We start from the raw sequence: 21,281 nt of genomic DNA on the forward strand, positions 1-21,281 counted from the left end.
AAACATAATGCAACCAAAGCTTTGGTGATTCTATTTAGACTTGAAGTGCGGTTTGAAATGAGTTTAACCAATATTTGGGTTTAATCAAATTCTCAAGTATTAGTTAAAGCTATTCATAATAATTATATGCTAAATTTCTCAATTTGGGTGATTTTAGATGAGATTAAAATGTGGATGATTTGAGTTTACATTATTGGATGTTCTTTTGTACCCTAAGCTTGTAATTGGGTTTCTTTAGTTAGATGAGTTTCTTCTATTGTTGAAGGGATCTGGAATTTACCCATGTGATTAAGGTCGATCATTAAGCTTAGTTTTTTATAATCCGCTAAGAGGTGTTTCTCATTAATGAATTTTAAGATGTTTTTTTTAAAAAAAAGTTGTCTTTTTTAAATAACTTAAATATGTATTTTTATTTAGCTAATTAGAAGTTTGATAATTCAAACTCAATACATTAAATTCAAAATAAATAAATGAATGTTATGTACCATGTTTCAAATCTAAGTATTGACTTTGAATCGAGGGGAAGAATATGCATATGGTGGTAAAAGTTATCCAAAAAATTGTAAATACATCATGATTAGAGATATCTATTCTATCTCACGAAGTTCGCCTCGAATTGGGTAGGAAATAGGAGAGGGAGTGGAAAAGGTTTTTTTCTAACTAGATAAACGAAGCTTGAGAGTAAAATTATATTCCTTGCTCTCACCCTAATGTTATAATATGTGTGTATATGTACATATTATGTAGGTAAATATATGATATATTATTTCCTTAAAAAAAGATATATAATTTAATTTATGTATATTAAAATGTTATATTTAAATTGAATATTTATGTAATTGGTACTATGTTTTATGATATTTAAATTAAAGATGTGTTGTAATATTGAAATTTAGATGCTTAGAAATCATGGATTGAACATTTTAATTATACTATATTCCTTTTTTTTTTAAAAAAAAAATGAAACTTATATTGAAAGTTACTCATTTAAATGTATAGTTTTTTTTTTTAAAAAAAATAATAATTTATTGTACTTGGCTGATTTTTTTTTACGAAATAATTAAGGGGATATTGAAAATTTAAATCCTTGCAAATTATCTGCAAAAATTCAAATTTTAAATGAGGACAGGGGTGGAACATGAAATGTCATTCCCTGACTTAGCAAAGATATCTAATCATTAAATGTGTGATATTAGTTAAATTTTATTCTTTAGATAACTAAGAACTTGAACATCAATATCAACACCAAAGTGAGCTTAACTCAAAGGTAATTGATATAACTTTTCTATCGTTAACAATTCTCATACTAAAATGGTCACACTCGCAAGATTTTATAAACTTTAGAGTTATCGTCTCGTTTTTTCTTCTGACAATATTCTCATTTTCTCCGATTTCTCCAATTCTCATATTAGTTTTTTTAGCCACCAAACATAAACTAAAACTTAAGGTTAAAGTATTACATCCTACAAAATCTCACAAAAATCTAAAATAAAAATCTACCCCTTAACAAAACAGTGAATATCAAACATAACAACGACTAACAAATGAATATTATCTTCAATTAATTTGAATCTTCTTAATTAATAATGATAAATAAAGTAATTTGGATCACAAAAAGATCAACAAATTCTATAGCACTACAAATTTAGTCACATGTTTTATTTTTCTTCTCTCATACTAGTTGTCTTCAAATTAATTCTTTAACATGTCTCTAATTTTCAATATGTTTCGCTTTTTGTGTATTAAACTCAAACGACATCTAAAACACACTCAACTACTAACGTACAACTTTTTAAAAATATTTAAATGCTAAGGTCCTATCATGATTCCATTATTCTCTTCTTGCTCTAGTCTATACCGGATAGAAAATTTCCAGATTTCAATGACCTCGAAATTTAAGTAAGGGATAATTTCGTTTTCCCCCCAATTTCGATGAAATTTCGAGAAAATTTTTATTTTTTTTCCCATTTCAATGAAATTTCGATAAATCTTGAAATTTATATTACAAAATTTTGAGAAAAATTGATTTTTTTAAAAAAATTAGCTATGTTAGCTCATGTCGAGTTTTTTTTTATTTTATGGTCTTCATTACACACATTTGTATAGTTTTACACACCAATGTCATTTCTAAAGGATGAAACTTTTTCAATGTACTAATATTTCTAATTTTCACTTTTTCTCAATTTCCAGCTTTATTTTCAATCCGAAATTTTCATTCATGAAGAAATTAAATGTGAAATAACAACAAAAACCTATATTTATTTTTAACCACATTCAATTTTTTCCATTAAATTTTCAGATCATTTCACCTTAAAATATTTCTAAATTTTATATTATTTTGTAATAATTTTTTTATTTATTTTTTAAATTTATACCCATGTATCGACATTTACACTAATATTTACCATATACAACTAAATGTTATCTTACTTTATAAAGATGATGATTAAAAATAATCAATTATAACCTTATTAGGACAATCAAAGTTTCATTAACTAATTATAATAATTTCCATAAAAAAAAGGTTTCACAAATTTTCTGAGATATAATTAGTTTCATTGACTAATTATACCTTAATTGGAGGGGGTAATTTTTCCTCTTTTTTTTTTTTTTTTTTTTTTTTTTTTTTTTTGAGATAAACAAAGGTCAAATAGTTAAAATGTAGCAATAACAAGAAGATAATCAAGGGATGGAAAAACGATGGAGAGTAAGAGGGACAGGAAAAAAGAGAAAATAAAGAAGTATTAGGCCATAAATGAAAGCAAGGGAGAGTAGAAAATAGAAGAGGGAAGTCGTGAGGAAGTGTAGATAAATAATAAGGAAACTTAACCATTTTTTAAGGTTATGAATAATTAGAGCAACTTTTAAAAGTTCGCAAGTATTTTTGCAATGAGTTACTAGAAAGCTTAGAGATATTTTAACAAAAAAAAAAAAAGTACTATCAATTTTTATTAAAAACTAACGATAATGGTATTTTTGAAGAATATTTTTTACCATTCAGCTCATTTGATTTTTTCTTCTTTTCTCATCTTTCGCTAATATCTCCTTAAAATATCAATAAGTGATGTTGAACCCTAAAAGATTGATAGATTTCAATGTATTGGTACTCTAGTAAGTTAGTAACAGGCAGAAGCCTATATGAATTCAAATGATCCATCATTCACTGCACATCATGGACAATAAGAATGAAAAGATTAATTGGATAGCATATGAGGTTCTCAAAAGTTCTCTCTTCCATCACATATCAATTCAACCTCAGCCCCCGAGAGAGAGAGAGAGAGAGAGAAAAGAAACAAACAATTTGACCACTTTCTTAAAATTTCTTTATTCAGAAAGAGTACGTTATAAACTTCTCAAGAAAGTGGTCAGTTATAAATATAATCTAACAAAGTGGTAGAATCAGAGAGCTCTTTCACAAAGATGGTTGGTTCTAGACACCTTATGCAATGATCTACCTTATATTTGGGCAAAGAATGGCAGCACCACGGCCAAGAAGCTTTCTTTTTTTAATATTATTTATGTACTTACGTGCAAAAACACTCTGCAAACGAACAACGAACAAGTACGAGCATGAATGGGAAGACCTTGCAGTTTCTAATGGAGGAAAGAGAGGAATTAGGATGTCCCATTTCTGATCAAAACCAGGTACGTTCCTGCTGCAAGACACAGACCAGGCATGATCTATGTACTCGGGAATCCCAAGTACATGGAGGTAGTGTCGGGATCGGTGGCACTTCTAAGTAGGTAGTCGAACAGTTCTGCTGCACGATTCATGAACTTACATGATGTAAAGTTCATGCTGCCTTTTTTCCTTTAACTGAAGATTGCTGTTCTCTTGCATCACCTCCCAAATGCCTCTGCCTATGAGCACCGATGTCAGAAGATTGAACCAATGGACCCGACCAGGCTTGGTCCAGTTCGTTTGAATAGCCAAATGATGTGGAACTAAATGGAACATCAGAAGGAACAACAGCTGGATCAATATGACGTGAATATCCCAATGTGAACCCAAGTGCCCCATCTTGATGTGGAGGGGGAAACTTTTCGCTCTTGCTCTTTGCATTTGCATGAGTAATTAGACGCCGTCTCTGTTTCAAAAGAACAGGCATGTCAGAAGTCGGAAAGAACAATCCTAGCTTTTTGAAAGCTATAGCTTAAGACTTGCAAATTAAGTCAAAAGGAAAATATCCAAAATTTCAATAAACATTTCTCCACCTGATTGGAATAACTTTCTAGCGCTTAAAAAAGTGTTTTAAGTAAAGGGAAAAAAATATTTTTAAGTATTGAGAAAGTCATTCCAAACCAGCCTTAAGCCATCGTGTAGAGGTCGTAAAAGATTACAACCAAGTCAAATGGATAGCAAAACCGGAACTCCAATCAAGATAAAAGCATTTAACATCCTTAAACTTTATTTTCTGCAAGTTTGAAAATAGAATGCGGCATAAAAAGTAAATTTAGGAAATAGGTTGAGAAACTGAAGAGGCAAAAATTGTGTAGATCCACTCCACTATCATACCTCAACTACGCAGGCTCATGAAGATAATTTTGTTGTTTTTTCTCATAAGAAACACTAAAAGAATTGATACCAAAAAAGAACAAGAATAGCCTAATTGCTGGGTAGAGGGCACCCCTCCCAAAAACTACACCATCAATGTCTTCCAATCATCGATAATCATGAAGGGACTGTAACTAAAAAAGACTTTTGTGTAGAGATATCTTTTTGTAATTACAAAGGATATTAAAGGAGCAACAAGAACTTTTTGTGTAAAGATATCCACCAAAGAAATACAGAACATTCACGATAAATGCCAAATAGAACAGATGTAAATACACGTACATCAATATTTGATTGGAGTTCTGCATTGGCTCCTTGAATAGGTATGGCCCTACCAGCACGGTTGCGTGCACGTGTCTTCTTCTTCACACCATCATTCTGCAATTTACTTGCTGCTCTTTGTCTGTACATCCATATGAAGTTATGATTAAAAACACATACAAATGCATAAACACGCAGACCAACAATCTTAATACCCTATATTTAGGACAGGAAGTATGTTGCAATGCTCCCTTAGAATTTTCCATTGGTGATTTACCATGGTATTAAAAAATACTTTAATCTACATATGCAATAGATTTCAGTAAACCCTAATAATATTGTTCCGGATAAGAACTAAACTGTTATATTTTAAATCTTGGAGAAAAATTGTTACAAAGTTAAAAGTACAAGAACTAAATCGTTTGAAACTAAAGTTTAGCGACTGAAATTTTATTTCAATGAAAGTTATCTCTTTTTCTAAACATAATTATACCACATGATTCTAAAATCCATGCATCAAGAATCAAGTCTTAATGAACTACCATAAACAACTGGAAATCTTAGAAAGATAGAAGTATTCAAAATTCAGACCTTCGTGCTTCATCATCCCGTCGTTTGGCATCCATCTCCTTACTAGGTGGATATTTGGGGAGGCTAGAAGGTTCACAAGCATAAGGTTCTGTAGTGAAAAACTGCAAAAGAATGTGAAATAATAGAATCAACATTTAGAATATGCTGCCATTATAAAAACGTGCAAAGTTAGAAGAGCAAGTCCAGTCACCAGTTCAAAGAGATGAAATTTGAAGGAAGAAGCTATGTATTGTGCAAATATGATACCATCATAAAAACAAATAGGAGAAACTTCACCTCGCTCTTCAATGCATCTGTCGCTGTCATTCTCTCAGCTGGATCAATTGCAAGAAGTGTTTCTATAAGGGGAAATGACGACAGTGGGAAATCCTTAAAAGTCTCTTTTATACATCTCTTATAAGGTTCTCGGGGTCTAAATAAGGCTGCATTTGGCAACTTTGCTCTCTTTAAATATTCATCTGAAGCTGAGCCACAGAGCTTGAATATCTTATGTAGTTGCTCAACCTAGGGAGCAGTGAAAACATCAGATGCACAAATCTCCATTAAGGCGTAAATAGAAGAGAATGTCAGTTTTACACGTGCAAAATCATATATCAAAACTGTGAATTATCTAACAATTGGGAAACGTTGCTAGATTTTGAGCAGTTCATACTAATCCTCTCACGAATGAAGAATTTTAATCCTAGAGCTTCTTTTTCCCCCCTTTTTTAAATCCATAATTATGCTTTCATTGAAGAAAAAATTGAAAGAATACAAATAAATACAAAAAAGAGAGCCACAAAAAGACAGAGGCTACTTAAAAGATAAGCCTCCTATCAAGCAAAATAAAACTAAATGAATAATTACAAAAATCTTTGTACGTGAAGCCCATAATTTAAATCCTAAAGCTAGAAGACAATCAATAAGTAAATACCTATATACTTGTAACTGTTTTGACAATTCATGCATTTTTTAGGAAAATAAACTGTGGAAACCAACTTTCGTTGAGAAGATGAAAGAATAAAGAACCTGATTCATGCCAAGGTACTATCTTAAGAAGCATGAATACAAATATGACATAGACACGAACTTGCACAACACATTTCTTTCTTTTTTCTAATCTAGGATACGGACATGCCAATGGCACATTCATTGAAATATAAAAGTTTAAAAATATGTCATATTTATATAAGGAAATTAAAAGTCAATGAGTACATGCTTAAAAATTACTTTGATGCATTTCACTCTCAATTTATTATTTTTGTCATGTGTCTATTTAGTATACTTAACAAATATTTAATGCATATCTAACAAATGCCTGCCTACTTTGACTTCGTACCACTATTGTCTAACAAATCTTTTACACTAACAAGTGTTCAACACATGTCCAACAAGTGTCAAGGTGCTAAAGCGTGCGACACGTGTTGGACATGGACACACTAAACTAAAGTGTGTGCTTTTTAGATTCTATCCACTCTCTCCAGCCATCCAGATATAAATATTATAATATAGATAGATAGATAAATAGATATATATATATATATATATATATAAAGAGATGATCATATTACTTAGATCGCCAAGGTTCAATATTTTTTTTAAATGGAAAAACTTGAGTTTCATAGTACAATGTACAATTTCCTCTTGAACAAAAATAAAAAACACTGCACCACCCATGATCAAGATCTTGCACTCTATTGCAAACCTGCCCATAGCTAAACATAATAAAACCAACCGGACCTAGTTGAGAGGCTGACTTTGAAAAGAAAAATATTGTAGAGTGTGAGGAACCAGATAATTACCTCTGTACGGCCAGGCATTATGGCCCTCCCAGATAATAACTCTGCCAAAATACAACCTGCACTCCAAAGATCGATGCCTACACCATAGTGAGTTGCACCAAGTAGAAGCTCGGGGGATCGATACCATAAGGTCACAACACGATTAGTTAATGGGTGCTTGTGTTTTGGATCAAAGAAAGTAGCTAACCCAAAGTCAGCAATCTTAAGCAATCCTTCACCATCAATAAGAAGATTTGAACCCTTAATATCGCGATGAAGAACCCTGTGACTGTGACAATGCTCGAGTCCTGATAAAAGTTGTTGCATGAAACACTTAACCTACAATGTGAAATACTCTCATATGAAAAAAAGATCACAATTCAGATCACAATTGAAAATTAAATGTAAAACATGAACCAACCTGAGCCTCTGTAAATTTGATGGATGGATTTGCAGCAAGTCCAGCTAAATCATGCTCCATGTACTCAAACACAAGGTACAAACTACATGACATCCTTGATGTAACCAAACCCTCTAACTTTACAACATTAGGATGATTTAGGCGTCGCAAGATGAGAATCTCTCTGGCCATAAATCTAACACTTTCCGGCTCTAAATTGTCAAAACGAACCTTCTTCAGTGCAACGACTTTACCAGTCAGTATATCTTTTGCTTTGTACACATTACTGTATGTTCCTTGTCCAATCTGTGCATAAGAATATGTAAATGATTTTTCATCAGAGAGAGGGTAGACTAGCTCCATAGAATAAGTGTAGTCTCTTACATTATTACTAGGGGGCAGAAGGGCAGAAGGAAGGTGAAGGGCCACTGTCCTCCTTAGTTTGTCTTATATTTTAAAAATTAATATCAGGAAATTCTCTCTCTAATTTAACCCTAAATTTTCAAAATTAAAAGATTATATATATAAAAGTTGTGGGAAAATTTTTTTGCTCAGCCCCTTCAGTTTCCATCTCGGATGATATGGAAAATCACCTCCCAATCATTATTATAACAGCCGCATGGTGACTTATAGCAGCAAGAAATGACAGACTGAACATCAATTTACATAACTCAAAAGAAAGACAATTAATGCACCATAGTCTTATGAAAAAACAATTAGATAGTCAAATGATTCTCAAAGAGAGACGACACACCTTATCAATCTTCTCAAATGTATCAGCCTTCCTCGGAATCCAACCACTGAGTGCCTCCCCACAAACTGCTGTGAGCCAAGAAGGCCATCCAGCAGCCACCTGCTCCCCCTGAGATTGCTTTGGCAAATTACTCAGCCTGGGGTTAGGTTTCAACTTTCTTCTCTGCTCTTTCGTCAAGGGCTGAGCCCCATGGCCATGCCCTTCCTCCTGAGCAGCAGCATCAACAACAGCCACACCAGCTTCTTTTCTTTCCAAATCATCACCACATTCAGAACTATTCTCCTTCTTATCCTTGGACTCTGCTAAGTTTCTGGAAACAATCTCTCGGCTAATTATACATCCCATTTCTCAAAATTAAGCCCCATTTCTCTTCTCCATGGCAAACAAACAAACCCCTTTTAAAGTTGATCTCTACAAACCCAGAAAATTTCAATTGATTGTCATTTAAACAAGCAAAAAGCTGTCAAGGAACACAAAAATCAGTAACTCCACCAGGAAAAAGAAAGCCCGGTAACCTTTTTCAGAGAGAGAAAGCTGTCTGTGGTCAAATCGAAATCCACAACAACAATTTTACTCAGTTAGCTTGTGGGACAGAGGTGGTGAAAGACCTTTCTCGAGCTGTAACGAATTGGGTCCGGAATATTTCAGTCTTTTTCCTTCTGAAAGTCACATCTACAAAAATAGACTGAGAAGAAGCTCATGAAAGTGAATGAGCAGTAGAAATAGATCTTCCTCAAGCTCTCAATGAGTCAAAGCCAACCGCCTCTCTGTATCTCTTCTTCTTCTTCTTCTTCTTCTTCTTCTCTCCGGTGGTGAAATATGAGGTCGTTGGTGAATGCGCAAAATGCAAACTTCAATTTAGTTTTCTACTTTTGATAAATTTTAAATTATTCATTAGGATTTTTTTTAGTACACTTGGACTTTTGGGGATTTAAAGCACAGATGTTGTAGTTACTAATGGACTCAAATGCCAACTAAACTACACCAGCATTAGCATTATTCATTCATTAACCTTTCAAGTTTTAGAAACATACAAAATTATTTGTTATTTAACCCATTTCTAATATATATATAATCTCATCCAAGTATATTAACTAAAATTGAACAAAAATATTGACATGAGACTTTGGATAAATTACAAAAACCACCTCTAAAATATAGTGATGGTTACAATTATACCCTTAAATTTTTAATTTTAAAAATTGAGCCATCAAACTTAGGAGTGTTAAAATTGGGTCACATTGGACCTTCAAACTTACACAATTATATAAATTATAACATTTGTATAAGTTTGAATATTCAAATTTTATCATTTATGGGTTCAATTTTATAAATTATTGTAAATTTGAGGGTCTAATTTTAACATTTATAGAAGTTTGGAGACTCAATTTTTACAATTGAAAGTTTGAGGGTTTAATTGCAACTATCAACATATTTCAAGAATGGTTTTTGCAATTTATCCTAAAACTTTTATACTATTGATAATAAGGTATGAGGTTCAATTTCTTCACCTACATATTTTTTTAAAAAAAATAAAAAAATAAATAATGTAGTTTCTTAAGGCATGGATCCATAAATATAACTATATTATAAATAATATAATAATAATAAATGCTCGTCAGTGCTAAAATTTGGTATCCTAAAAGAACAAATGACATTCTCCTATTCCTTCATGTGTCTTTGAACTTGTAGTTCATATGTCTTATGAGTATACATCCTTAGCGTCCAACTAATTCCACCTCCTACTTTCTTCTTTTATAAATAATTGTCATTTATGCATTTCGTAGGATTGGTGAAAATTGGCGAGAAATTCAAATTTTTGGAGAAAAATTTAGAGAAAAAATCACGATTTTCTTATTTTATTTATTTCTTTATTTTATTTAAGATATTTATTTTATATCTATATATATTTATATTATATATTATTATTATATTATATTTTTTCCATCGTATTCTGTTGTGCTACCCAATTTTACAATAAATTATTTTTATTTTCTTTTCTTATTACACTTTCTAAGTTCAGCAAATGCAAGAATAAAAATGAAACATTCAATTAACACCACTAATCTCGTAGATGGTATATACCTTAACTTATTCTTTATGGATGGGACCTAACCATACAATTTTTTTTCCTAATTTAAAATATATTTTCAGTTAAGTTACAAATTTAATTTCTAAGACCCTATTTATAATTATTTCATTTTTTGAATTTTTTATTTTAAAAATTTAGCCAATAGACACTATTTTTACCTCTAAATTTCTTCATTTGTTATTTACTTTTTACCAATAATTTAAAAAAACTAAGCCAAATTTTGAAAACTAAAAGAGTAGGTTTTAAAAAATTGTTTTTGTTTTTGGAATTTGACTATGAATTCAACCATTGTACTTAAGAAAATTGCAAATCATTATAACAAGGGAGAAAATAAGCTTAATTTTTCAAAACCAAAAATCAAAAAAGGAAATGGTTGCCAAATAGAACCTAAATGATTGGTTTTGTGTCTATTCTTTTTTTTTTTTTTTTTTAATTTAAAAAACTACTACAAATTTTTAGAACTTAGAATTTTATTAGACATTAAATTAAAGGACTAAACTTAGGGGTTGTTTGTTTTTTTTTGGAATGTAGATAACCGAAATCTTAGATGTCCATAATTACAAATGTTCAACTTCTTTAAATAATCGAGTATATTTTGTAGGAATATTTTTTTAAAAAAAATTGAGAATGTTTTGATGTTTATATGATGTTCCAAGAATTTCTTTCATACTATTTATTAGTCTGTAATTAATTCAACATAATAGAAATTTTCACAAATAGTAAAAATGTCAAACTATTTACATAGATAATAAAAAAAATACTAATAGACATTGATAGACTTCTATCAATCTCTATCAATGATAGACTCTTATTAGTTCCTATCACTGATAGTATCAATGATATACTTTTTATCACTGATAGACTTCTATCAATCTCTATCAATGATAAACTTTTATTCGTTTTTATCATTGATAGACTTCTATCAGCGTCTATAGGGATAGACTTGTATCAGTTATCAATGATAGACGATGATAGACTTATATTTGTGATAGACATTGATAAAAATGTCTATTACAACTATGATTAAATTTTGCTATTCGTGTAAATATTTTTTCTTATTTTTCTATTTTTAAAAATCCACTTAATATAATATTATAACATGTTTGTTTTTCTCAATTTGAATTTTCTTTTAAATTAATACAATTTAATATTATATATTATTTTATATGTCATTTTCTCTATAATAATATACATTTTTTGTAAGATAAATATTGTTAAGATTTGAATATCTCGATACAAAAATAAAAATATATATAAGAAAAAAAATAAAGAGCAAAAAGGTAAAATGAGAATGTCAAAATATGACTTTAATTATACCTTAACATCACACTATTTTGTTTTCTTTTTGTTTACAGTCAAGAATGTGAAATATATATTTTTCTTTCCTGAGAATGTGAAACAATATTCTAATTTCGCCTTGATTTTATATTTTTTTCAAGTCTCTCAAAGCTCTGGAGATTTTTATTCTTAATTTTCTTTTTACAAATAATCGAAATATTCCATTTTAATTTCTCGTCCCTCAATCATAGAAGTTTGTCATTGCCATTTATTTATTCCAAAAACCAAACCGACCAAAGGACATTAAATTATGTAACAAGTCCAAGATTTTGAAATCATGAACTAGTCTTCTAATCGACAAAATAAATAACAAATTTAACACCAACAATGTAATGATAGTATTAATAATATATAGTTCTGAATAAAACAATAAAATAGAAATTAATATTAGCTGGATGAGACCATGCCTTGCCCTTTCCTTTCAATTCTTCAACCCAAAAAGGATGAGACAAATTTATGAAAATAATAATCTTGGGTGAGAAAGGTTAATATTTCAATAGTGCAGAAGCGCCCCCCCCCCCCCCCCCCCCCCCCCCCCCAAAAAAAAAAAAGAAAAAGAAAAAAGAAAAGCCTACTTTCCCATCAACCAAAAATTCAAGAGAACACACTGCATTATAGCTGAACATTTCAATCACAAATACCATATTCCCTTGTGGAAGAGTTGACTAATGCAAGAAGCTCTTCAACTAGAAGGAAGTTTTCTCCATGAAAATCAGAATCTGTAAGAAATTGGAGATTACATTAGAGTTATATCTTAAACTTGAAAAGTGCAGGGATATAAAGCATCACCAACAACCAAATTTTACAAGCCTATGCTAACAAAAATGGTTCCTTCCATAACTCAATCTTCACTTTTCTTTTTCTTCTTCTTTTCTTTCTTCTTGCTTGGTTGTTCGGCTTCCTCTTCTACCTCTTCTGCATGCTTTCTCTTCTTTTTCTTCTTCTGTTCCTTTTCATCACCACCATCTTGTATTTCTTCAGCCTCTTCTGTTCGTTTCTTCTTTTTCTTCTTCTTCTCGTCTTTTCCAACAATTTCAACTTCTGGTTTTGAATCTTCCTCCATAACCGTTTCCTCTTCTTCTACCCTCTTCTTTTTCTTCTTTTCTTTCTTCTTTTCTTTCTTCTCTTCACCAGTTACTGGAGCCTCTGCTTCCTCCTCGTTAGCCTTCTCAAGTTTTCCAAGGAGTGAATCGGCTGCAGGATTATATGTCTACATAAAACCAAAAAAAAAAGTCAGTCATCTATACGAACAAATGGGCAGAGTACAGATTTTGAGATGGCAATCAGACCTTGGCAGCAGTTATCAAGCCCCCAATGCTCTTCTTTCGGTCCTTGTCATAGGCCTCGATTTTGGGTTTGCCTTTAGTTGACCCAGCAACACGTCCCAACTCTCTACCCTCAAGACTCCTTAACCTTGCTTCCAGCTGAGTAAACATCATGATTCAGATAGTGTTCAAAATAGAGCTAAAAAGACGCAAGTGAAGAAGATACCGAGGAAAAATACCTTGGCACGGTTTTCAAGTCCCATGGAGTTATCTTGGCCATCACCCAAAGCATCACACCTAATTGCCAATGCAGTTTTAGCAGCAAGAGACCGAGAAATTTTTCCTTTGAGCTTTGGAGCTGCCTGACCAATTAGGGATGCATGGTAGATAAGACCATATTTGGGAGTTGCATGCTTTGTTTTCAGAGCTCTGAACAGAGCCTTCTCAGCTCCAAGAATTTGCACTGTGCTTCCAGGCTGCTTGGCAAGGTTAAGTAAACTGCCACCATGAGCAATTAGGCGGGCACCAACGAGCTCTCCAACAAGTGCAGTCAAATTAGGAGCAATGGTGTTCATTCTACTTTTTAGATAGTCGTACAGTTGGGCTCTGTATTCAGAAAGAGAAAGGACCTGGTCACAGAGTTCTCTAATATTTATCAAGTCAAGTTCACTAACTTCAGTTCCCATTGATATCATAGATGCCTCCTTCAGCTCACTCTCAACCTCCTCTGGCAGTATCTATAATGAAATACACACACAAAAAAAAATTAACATTTAGAAATGAAAAAGTACAAGATATAGATGATGTTCAAGACTTGTTTGAGTTTGAAGAAAGGTAGACTAGACATTAACCAAGGATATGCAACAAGATACAGATGACATCAAACTTGAACAGAGACAATATATGTACATACCTCAGAGAAATCGAGCTTGGCCGCATTGTCACGGTTGCCCATTAATTTCACTGTCTTGGCATATTGTATGTTATCCTGAATAATTTTAGCAAGCTCTGGAAAATGCCAACCATACCACTCCCTAACCCGCATTGCATAAGTATTCAACTCCTTGTCAAGATCATCAAGCAATCCAATAGCTTGTATGATCATTGTATCCACCTGATAATAGGATCAAACATGAATTGCGGCATTTTGTAAAATATGCATTAACAATATCAACAATGGACATCAATAAAAAGCCAGCAGCCATCAATCACAAATCTGAAAAAGAACAAACCTTGTCGGCACTGAACTTCAGTTTATACCTAGACAAACTATGAGACAATCCCAAGCTCATTGGTGCCAAATCTTGAACAGCTAGGCCAGCTATGAGTTCGTTCAATTGATGTCTTAAACCTCTTATCAACTCCATAACAGAATTGTTGTGCACACAATCTATTTGCTGCATGAAAAAAAAAAGCACATGATACTCAATATGATTAAATAACTTTCAAGAGGAACCAGTAAAAAAATATTTGTAGAATAAGCACAGCAGCATACCAGCTTCTCTTTGATTATATTTCCAAGTTTAGAATCAGCAACACCCAAGGTTTCCCCATCACAGTTGGCTCGCAAAAACTTCCGCAAACCTTTGCTCGGTTTGCTGTCAATCAATAATGTGGTTGCTTCCAAGGCTTCTGACATGTTCTCAAACTTTGAAAAAGCCTTCAGCTTCACCACCTGTATTATAAAATGTTTAGATCCTTGAAACAGAGAATAAGGTACAGCAAGAAAAAATATGAACAGTTAAGTGTACAAATTTTCATGTTAAAGAACCCCATGTCCAAGAACACTTGTAACATGGAAATAGAGAACGAGAGATTACCTGTCTAGCAGATTCTGCATTGGAAAAATCCTTCCACAAATCCTACATGCGAAGTAATTTGAAAATTATGATCCAAATACACATGACAAATACAATGAGTATATGCATTCATTTATGATCTTTAACCAAGTGGACAGTGGATTCTCAGCTCAACTCACGCTTATTACGAAAATCAGGCAATCATCAGATTGAAAGCCATCAGTAAACCACAAAGAGTAGCTATTTTTTACACATCCACCTTCGATTCAAGTAAAACAAACCCACAAACAGTGATCTTCATACATCACATACCTCAACTTTGGAAAGCTTCCCTTCATCCAAAACTTTAAACAGGGCAAAGCCCGCCGAGGTCTCGAACAGCACAAGCATATTGACGACCTCCCCTAGACACCTGAGAAATGCAAAACCATTCCCATTGAACGTTAGTCAAACTCTTCGCTTAAGACGCCAAAACCCATACCAAAGATAAATCCACAGTTCCTTCCACATTAAAACAGACACGGATATAATTCCAGCATCACCTGGGCAATCAAAACATACTTTTTCTAAATCCAATTCCTATAGTCACATTAGATTAACCAGTGAAAGAGATCATTATCCTATTTTGAGACTACATAACTGCAGCAGTTCCGATGGCCACTCTAGAAGCAACCCACCAAACTTCACGGTTATGGCTAGGAATCAAACTTACCCATTAACGAAGCTCAAAAGTTAGAGGCCATGAGAATACACAGAAAGAGAGAGAGAGAGAGAGAGATTTGCATTACCTTCACAGAGTTTTGCGTTGGGCGAGGGTGGAGAAAGAGAGAGGCAGAGAGGAGGGGAGCGAGAACTAGGGTTTAATAACAATAAGGGTTTGGGAGAAACGTTATATACAAATTTATATAGCGGTGTTTTAGAGCGGCTGAGAGGGTTTTACTGGCTGAAGCTTGTCGCCAGGGGTACTTTAGGTATTTAAAAAAAGATTAGGGCTGTTGACGTCCATTCGTGGCAAATATGTGAAGTCAGGTTTTTTAAGTTCGATAATAAGAAGAGACTCAACTTTGACATCTCGTGGGTATATGATTTGATTAATTGGAGTTTTGGCTCTTCGTGGATTGGATTGAGGTATTTTGTTTGTTTGAATTTAATTGTTTGGTATAAGTTTCTTCCATCTAAATAATCTTTATTAAATAACGAATTCAATTCAATCCAAATATATGAATTAGGTTGATTCGGATTAGTCGAGTTATTTATTTAAATTTTTATTCTAAAAATAAGTAAAAATATTATTTAATTATTTTTATGTATAATAAATTATCAACAAATTCATGAAATTAAATAAAATTAAACAAAATATATGAATATATAATTGTATCATAAATAAAAAAAACATAATTTTTAAGATTAATAATAAATTCGGATTGGTCCAGTTTATTTTAGGTGAATCCATGAACCAACTCAACTCATACAATTTTTATTTATTTGAACCCAACTAAATCCAACCCAACTTAACCCAAATAAGTTGATAATCCAATCCAAATCAGATGAATTAGGTTGATTAAATTTTTCAAGTCATCCTTAGTTAGAGTTATAATTGCGAGAGAAAAAAGTAGTGTAGAAGATTCAAACTTTTTAACTTATTTTTTGAACTTACCTTCAAATGATGTATATATTTTTCTAATTCGTCAAATGTCGGATATGTGAAACTTTAATATTGAAAAAAAGTGATGCATTTATCAATCAAACTATATTCACGTCGAATAGAAATATTAGGGTTACAATTTTTATTTTTGAGAGAATTATAGTTTTTTATTGTTTTAGTGCAATTATTATTTTTATAATTATATTTTAAAAAAATATATATTTTCATTGTTATAAAATAATATTATTGACATCGAATACTATGTCATGGAATTAAAGACTTATGGGAATGGTTATAGTCTAAAACAAGATGAATTGTTATAGAAAATGTATGTGATAGAGGTAGTTATAGATTTTACACCCTAAAAATCCTTCATTAAAACATATCATATTTCATCTTGCTAGTTTTTTTTTCTTTGCCTTTAATTGAGGACTCCACTAAGCATTCATTTTTTTTAGTTATGTCAATACCAAAATGTGGATGAACGGTAAATTTAAAGAATGAAAATCAAACTCTCAAGATAAATAAAAAGAATCGTGCATGGTGCTAAACTACACAATCGACACTCAAATTGGTATTAATATTGTAAAATGTATTATATATTAAGTCTCTTTTATATTGCCTTAACATTTTTTTCTTTTATTTATAGAGAAGTTTTGTTAAAGAATGGGAGAATGAGACTCTGTTATTTCATAGAATTTTCGGAATATACTAGATAAAAAAAACATATGAGAAAAACTATGGAATCCCCCTTGACCCACGTAGGTTCAAACAAATGCTTGAACATGATGAGGTTTGGTTAAGACACAAATGTCATGGTCATGTTCCAAGTGTCCATGCGTGTTTTGTGCCATACTTATGTTGTTACCAAACTTTTACAATTGTTTCCAATGACGCGTGATTTTTAGATGTTATCTCATGTCTAACAGGATTGAGGACATTAGGAGACTATATGAAAATTGTTAACCAATAGTTTTTCATTTTTTTAAAATAAATTTTTTTGTGGTAGAATTGAAAAACTATCCTCATTTGAAATCAAGAAAGTCTGAGAAATAATTTAAAATTAATGATTTGAAAAATGAAAAATGAGTTTAAATTCTATGATCTTGTTTGCAAAAGGAATATAGTTGAAGTTTCATGTCTAGATGGTAGCTTGAAAAGAAAAAAAATGTTTACTTATCATTTAAGTTATACCTATGTTGATAATTTTAATTTCTATAAATATTTACCAACGAAATGCTAATTTGAGTGAGTTAGGAAAAGGAAAAAAAAAAAAAGAAAGAAAGAAAGAAAAAGTTTAAGCAATACAAAATTTCATGAAAAAAATTACCCTAAATTCCTATAACAATTAGATTTAATTTATGATAAGCTTTAACGTAAAGGTCCCGTAGCTCAGTTGGTTAGCTCATTGGTCTTATGAGCCGAAGGTCGCGGGTTCGAGCCCCGCCGGGACCAAAATTAAGCTTAATTCTTTTGTTGTACTAAAATTCAATAAACTTTTTACGGGGCCTTAGTAGTAGTGATTTTTCTTCCTTCTTAATTCCCATCTTTTAATCTCCAATTTTGCTGGTTCTGCAAACTTTTCCTTTATTTTATGAAATGATGTAAATTACAAAGATTAAGACTCTTTACACGGTAAACAAAAACCAGAAAGCACTCTTGAGATAGTAACTATATTTGCAAACTTAGTATATTATCACAACATTTATGATAAAATAAATCTCCTTTCACTTAGTTTCACACTGTAGTCCCTTTATACTTTCTAGCAGCCTCTTTGCAGTTAATGGTTGCTATATTGGGACCTAACACTGGGGTCGGTATCCCAAACTTCCCATATCGTCGTGCTGCTTCTTTGCTGTCAATAGTTTTTGGGCAACTATCTTTCTTATGATGATCTGATGCAGAACAAGCATTACTTTTGTTAGAGTGAAGATTTACAGCTTCTTTCAAGTATCCCATAGCCTTCTCAATATCATTCATTGGCCCACTTAAGCTTATTTCATGTTTTGGTTGCTTTGCTTCTTTTTGGGCTTTGGCTACGAGTTTATTGAATTCTATAGGTTGGTAAAGAGTATGGTTATGTTGGAAGTTATCCCTTGAACTTGAGTAAACTTCTTTAGCATATTTATCGCTCTCCGTAACATACCTCGTTCCGGGCAAAGCAATAGTAGGTAGTCGCCTTCCTTCGGCATCAACATGAGCTGGCTTGGATCTAGGATTAGAGATATGGCTTGTTTTGCTCTTTTCTTCAGGATTTGATTCAATCTTCTTGTTGTCTGGACGAACAAAGAAACCGTATCGAAAATCGGCCATAACCTAAATGAGTGTGTAATATGTTCACTCTTTATGCCTTAGAGATTTTGTGGTTTTTCTCTCTACTTCTAAATGGTTTATATAGGCACTTAAAATAGGCCAATTCAATCTTGGTAGATTTTGAGTCTTAAAGCTCATGTTTCCTTTACTGCAGCCTTGAAATTCCATGTTAAATTCTTGAATTGACCAAGGATAAGAAAGGAATCTAGTTTTACTTTAGCCAAGAAGTTAAACCAACAAGTATAGCAAGCAACTAATTGTTTTAAATAGTGTTAAAAAGTATGATTAAAGATTAAATTTATTGTACCTACCAAGATTAAATTTATTATACCTACCAACTTGAGTTTAGTTCAATTGGTTAAGTCATCATATCATCAACCAAGAAGTTAGAAGTTCGAATTTTTACTCCCACGTGTTAGTAAATTGAAAGAAAAAAATGTTGCAACTTATTATCTTAAATTTTTGAGTCCAATGGTGTGAAATCTAACATAAACCAACCATTTATGTGCTTGATGGGATGATAAATATATTCTCACACTGTTTAGAAGTTAAAAGCATCCTTAAAAATAAAGACATTATTGGTAGAAGAGCCTTTTAGGAAGAGTCCAAAAGTAAGGCATTATTGACTCAAAACCTAAGGTATATCAAAGCTCATTACCGTGAAAATACAAAATATCTATTGTCCTAAAACTAAACATACATTTAGCACTCTTGATATGTTAAAACACTAATGAAATCAAAAGTTTTAGTCGATGGATTATTGTAAATTTAATTATATCAATACTTTAACATTATACTCACTAATGGACTTAAAAATTTGTAGAAGAGCTAACAAGTAAGAATTGATATTAATTGGAGAGAATTTTGTTACATGGGTTCATACGCAAGAGTCCCGTTCTGATATTATATTCAATCATTAATGAACTCAAAAGCTATATGCAATAAGCGTAGTTAAAAATAAAGTAAATCATATCAATACTTCAAACTAACTTGAGCAAAACTCAATCAGTTTAAGAATATACTTTCAACGAAGAGGTTAGAAATTCAATAAGTTTAAGAATATATTTTTAACGAAGAGGTTAAAGGTTCAATTTTTTTATCTTCAAATATTATAAGACTAAAAAATGAAAGGCCAAATAAATTTAGACGAACTACAAAAATAATTTTTTCCATTGTAGATAGTAAAATCAGTTTTTACAGATCATTTCTACCAAAATAACATAGAAATGAATCTCAAACTCAAATTATTTTTTATAGTTTATAGATATTTTTCATGGAAAAACTACTATGGCAACTATCCATTTTGAGGATCAATTCCACCCCACTAACAAAAATGATGAAGAATCAAATTCTCTAGGTCTCTTCTGATTATGGACACTTGCACTAAGCATAGAATAAATTTGACTTGCTTAGTCATAGATTCTTTGATCTGTTATTAGGAAATGCAAAAAAAAAAAAAAAAAAAAAAAAAAAAAAAAAAAAAAAGAAAGAAAGAAAGAAAGAAAAAAGAAAAAAAGAAAATCATCCTAATCTTTTGAGTATATTGTGGTGTTTAAATTTTGCATCTAATTCTAACAAGAAAGATTGTCTCTAATTTATCTGTATATATGGTAAAGTTCTATATTCGAATTGTCATGTCATATTTTCAGTCATATGTTGATTTTTTTCTTCTGATAAGAAACAAATTTTCATTTCATTAACCAAAGAGAGAAGAATACAAAATAAGGGAGGAGATGAGATATCCCCAAACATAAACCGTTACAAAAAAGAAGCCACGTCCAACATTTGAGTTAGAATATAATTAGGAAAAAAAAATTGGAGTAAAGGACCAAGTATGTTAGAAACTTGACCATGTAAAACTCGGATTTTTTTATTAATAATAAAATTAAAAAAAACCAAAAAGGTTGAACCGAACGTTAGGGACTAAAGGTGTAATATAACAATAATTAATACTTAATTATTAATTTATTTAAAATGAAATAAATTAAAATATAGTATTTTTTTTAAGAAACAAAATATTAGAATATTCAATTAGCTTAAAAATGAGATTGAAAAGGTAAAAGATAAATAAAAGAAAAAAAAAAAAGAGGAATTGCGTCTTTAGGTTTTGTTTGGATATTTAGCAAAATCAAAATTTATTAAGAATTTTAGCAAATCGGTTGGGGAGCATATGATTTATCTTTTTCATATTCTTGGTTTTCTCTCAAAAGGGTATGTATACACGTAGTGTAATTATTGAAGATTGAATCATTAACATTTATACATAGAGTGTAATTGTTGAAGATTGAATTGAATTTAGCTTAATTGATTAAATAAAAACCAATATTTTTTCATTTTAACGAATAATCCTTAGTGTATTTTCCCAAACATCTCTTTGTATATATCTTTTCTTATCATAATTGTTTTTATATAACTATTTTTCTATTTCTTTAATAAATTTGTTACGATATTCGGTTTTATCTAAAATCTTTTCATTTTTATATATTGTTATTAATCTTTTATCATCCT

General features: G+C 31.3%; 2 protein-coding genes and 1 non-coding gene across 4 annotated transcripts; 1 reads left to right on the top strand and 2 right to left on the bottom strand.

The window, feature by feature from the left end:
• Window positions 1-3,175: 3,175 nt before the first annotated feature.
• Window positions 3,176-9,217, bottom strand: LOC120079980 (Protein kinase superfamily protein). Of its 2 annotated transcripts, XM_039034486.2 has the most exons (8): window positions 8,837-9,198; window positions 8,322-8,732; window positions 7,589-7,873; window positions 7,189-7,506; window positions 5,684-5,911; window positions 5,408-5,508; window positions 4,838-4,958; window positions 3,176-4,088 (listed from the first exon to the last, which is right to left on the bottom strand). In XM_039034486.2, exons 2-8 carry the CDS (start codon window positions 8,664-8,666, stop codon window positions 3,795-3,797), a joined length of 1,692 nt encoding a protein of 563 aa, XP_038890414.1. In that variant the 5' UTR covers window positions 8,667-8,732; window positions 8,837-9,198; the 3' UTR covers window positions 3,176-3,794. The 2 variants fall into 2 exon arrangements, with proteins under 2 accessions (XP_038890414.1, XP_038890415.1); XM_039034487.2 differs by having other exon boundaries at window positions 8,322-9,217.
• Window positions 9,218-12,344: 3,127 nt separating this feature from the next.
• LOC120080477 (NOP56-like pre RNA processing ribonucleoprotein) lies at window positions 12,345-16,686 on the bottom strand. The gene is made up of 9 exons (XM_039035138.2): window positions 15,604-16,686; window positions 15,128-15,227; window positions 14,837-14,878; window positions 14,512-14,691; window positions 14,249-14,413; window positions 13,930-14,130; window positions 13,256-13,753; window positions 13,041-13,175; window positions 12,345-12,961 (listed from the first exon to the last, which is right to left on the bottom strand). The coding sequence occupies exons 2-9, from the start codon at window positions 15,203-15,205 to the stop codon at window positions 12,593-12,595; spliced, it is 1,668 nt and encodes a 555-aa protein (XP_038891066.1). The 5' UTR covers window positions 15,206-15,227; window positions 15,604-16,686; the 3' UTR covers window positions 12,345-12,592.
• Window positions 16,687-17,841: 1,155 nt separating this feature from the next.
• On the top strand, window positions 17,842-17,915 carry TRNAI-UAU (transfer RNA isoleucine (anticodon UAU)). Its single transcript has one exon. It is a non-coding gene; the product is annotated as a tRNA-Ile (tRNA).
• Window positions 17,916-21,281: the final 3,366 nt, after the last annotated feature.

The sequence above is a fragment of the Benincasa hispida genome, chromosome 6, assembly GCF_027475165.1.
Source record: "Benincasa hispida cultivar pf3 chromosome 6, pf3_genome.v1.1, whole genome shotgun sequence".
Lineage (NCBI taxonomy): Eukaryota > Viridiplantae > Streptophyta > Magnoliopsida > Cucurbitales > Cucurbitaceae > Benincasa > Benincasa hispida.

Excerpts from the sequence above, each read along its gene's own strand:
- LOC120079980 (XM_039034487.2), bottom strand. The coding sequence starts at position 8,666 with ATGGGATGTATAATTAGCCGAGAGATTGTTTCCAGAAACTTAGCAGAG. Across the intron at positions 7,507-7,588 it reads TCAAATTTACAGAGGCTCAG|GTTAAGTGTTTCATGCAACA; the intron begins GTTGGTTCATGT and ends TTCACATTGTAG. Across the intron at positions 4,959-5,407 it reads CGGGATGATGAAGCACGAAG|ACAAAGAGCAGCAAGTAAAT; the intron begins GTCTGAATTTTG and ends ATGGATGTACAG.
- LOC120080477 (XM_039035138.2), bottom strand. The coding sequence starts at position 15,205 with ATGCTTGTGCTGTTCGAGACCTCGGCGGGCTTTGCCCTGTTTAAAGTT. Across the intron at positions 14,414-14,511 it reads ATATAATCAAAGAGAAGCTG|CAAATAGATTGTGTGCACAA; the intron begins GTATGCTGCTGT and ends TTTTTCATGCAG. Across the intron at positions 13,176-13,255 it reads GACTTGAAAACCGTGCCAAG|CTGGAAGCAAGGTTAAGGAG; the intron begins GTATTTTTCCTC and ends ATGTTTACTCAG.